The sequence below is a fragment of the Crocuta crocuta genome, unplaced genomic scaffold (genome assembly GCF_008692635.1).
Source record: "Crocuta crocuta isolate KB4526 unplaced genomic scaffold, BGI_CrCroc_1.0 scaffold50, whole genome shotgun sequence".
Lineage (NCBI taxonomy): Eukaryota > Metazoa > Chordata > Mammalia > Carnivora > Hyaenidae > Crocuta > Crocuta crocuta.
In genome coordinates this window covers 3,115,598-3,116,519 of record NW_027527428.1, presented here as the reverse complement: position 1 = coordinate 3,116,519, position 922 = coordinate 3,115,598, and the positions used below count along the sequence as shown (strand labels likewise).

At 67.1% G+C, this 922-nt stretch overlaps 1 protein-coding gene across 1 annotated transcript in view; it reads left to right on the top strand.

Moving 5' to 3' along the window:
- Window positions 1-922, top strand: part of LOC144223862 (protein unc-13 homolog D) — a 13,861-nt gene that overhangs the window by 1,153 nt on the left and 11,786 nt on the right. Inside the window, exons 3-6 of the mRNA XM_077754658.1 lie at window positions 45-152; window positions 268-327; window positions 419-485; window positions 731-911. Coding sequence (XP_077610784.1) covers window positions 45-152; window positions 268-327; window positions 419-485; window positions 731-911 — 416 coding nt within the window. The remainder of the gene's footprint in view (window positions 1-44; window positions 153-267; window positions 328-418; window positions 486-730; window positions 912-922) is intronic.

The following is a 922-nucleotide window of genomic DNA, read 5'->3' as shown; positions in this document are numbered from 1 at the left end:
CAGTGGGCGGACGGGGGTCCCTGAGGTGACCTGCTGTGCCTCAGCGGGCCCTGCTCTACGAGGAAGCTGTCTACACCATCCTGCACCGCCTGGGGCAGCCCGAGCCCAACCATGTGACTGAGGCCTCCGAGCTGCTTCGATACCTGCAGGAGGTGAGTCCGGCCCCCGCTCCGCCCCCATCCTGCAGCCTGGACTCAGGAGTCCTCTCCTCCCAGCCCGGCCGCCCCCGCCCTGTGCCCCAAGCCGCCTCCGCTCCCACCCCCCCAGGCCTTCCACATGGGGCCCGAGGAGCACCAGCAGCTGCTGCAGCAGGTCCAGAAGCTTGAGGTAACCCTGGTCCAGGACCGCCGTAGGCGAGGACAGGGGACGGGAACCCCAGCTCCCTCCGGGACTCAGGCTCACCCTCCCGTCCTTCCAGAAGCCAATATTTTGTCTGAAGGCGACAGTGAAACAAGCCAAGGGCATTCTGGGCAAAGATGTCAGTGGTGAGTAGAGGGTGAGGGGCCCTGAGGGCCTTCTTCCCAACTCCTCCTTCTCCCCATCGGGCTGTTCCAGAACTCGGCGGGAGCTCCCATCTCCCGGACGTCCCCCAGGGCTCACCCGGGTGCTGCTGGCCCCGGGGCCCTTCGAGTCTGTGGATGGGCAGGGGCTCTGCCTGTGGGGTGATGAGGGAGTTTCCCAGGGAGCCCGGCCAACACCCTGGCGGCCTCGTCCTTCCCCCCTTCCCCAGGACTCAGTGACCCCTACTGCCTGCTGGGCATTGAGCAGGGGGTGGGCGTGCCGGGGGACAGCCCTGGGTCCCGGCACCGGCAGAAGGCTGTGGTGAGGCATACTATCCCGGAGGAGCAGACCCACCGCACCCAGGTCATCACCCAGACCCTCAACCCTGTCTGGGAGGAGACCTTCATCCTGTACGTGGCCC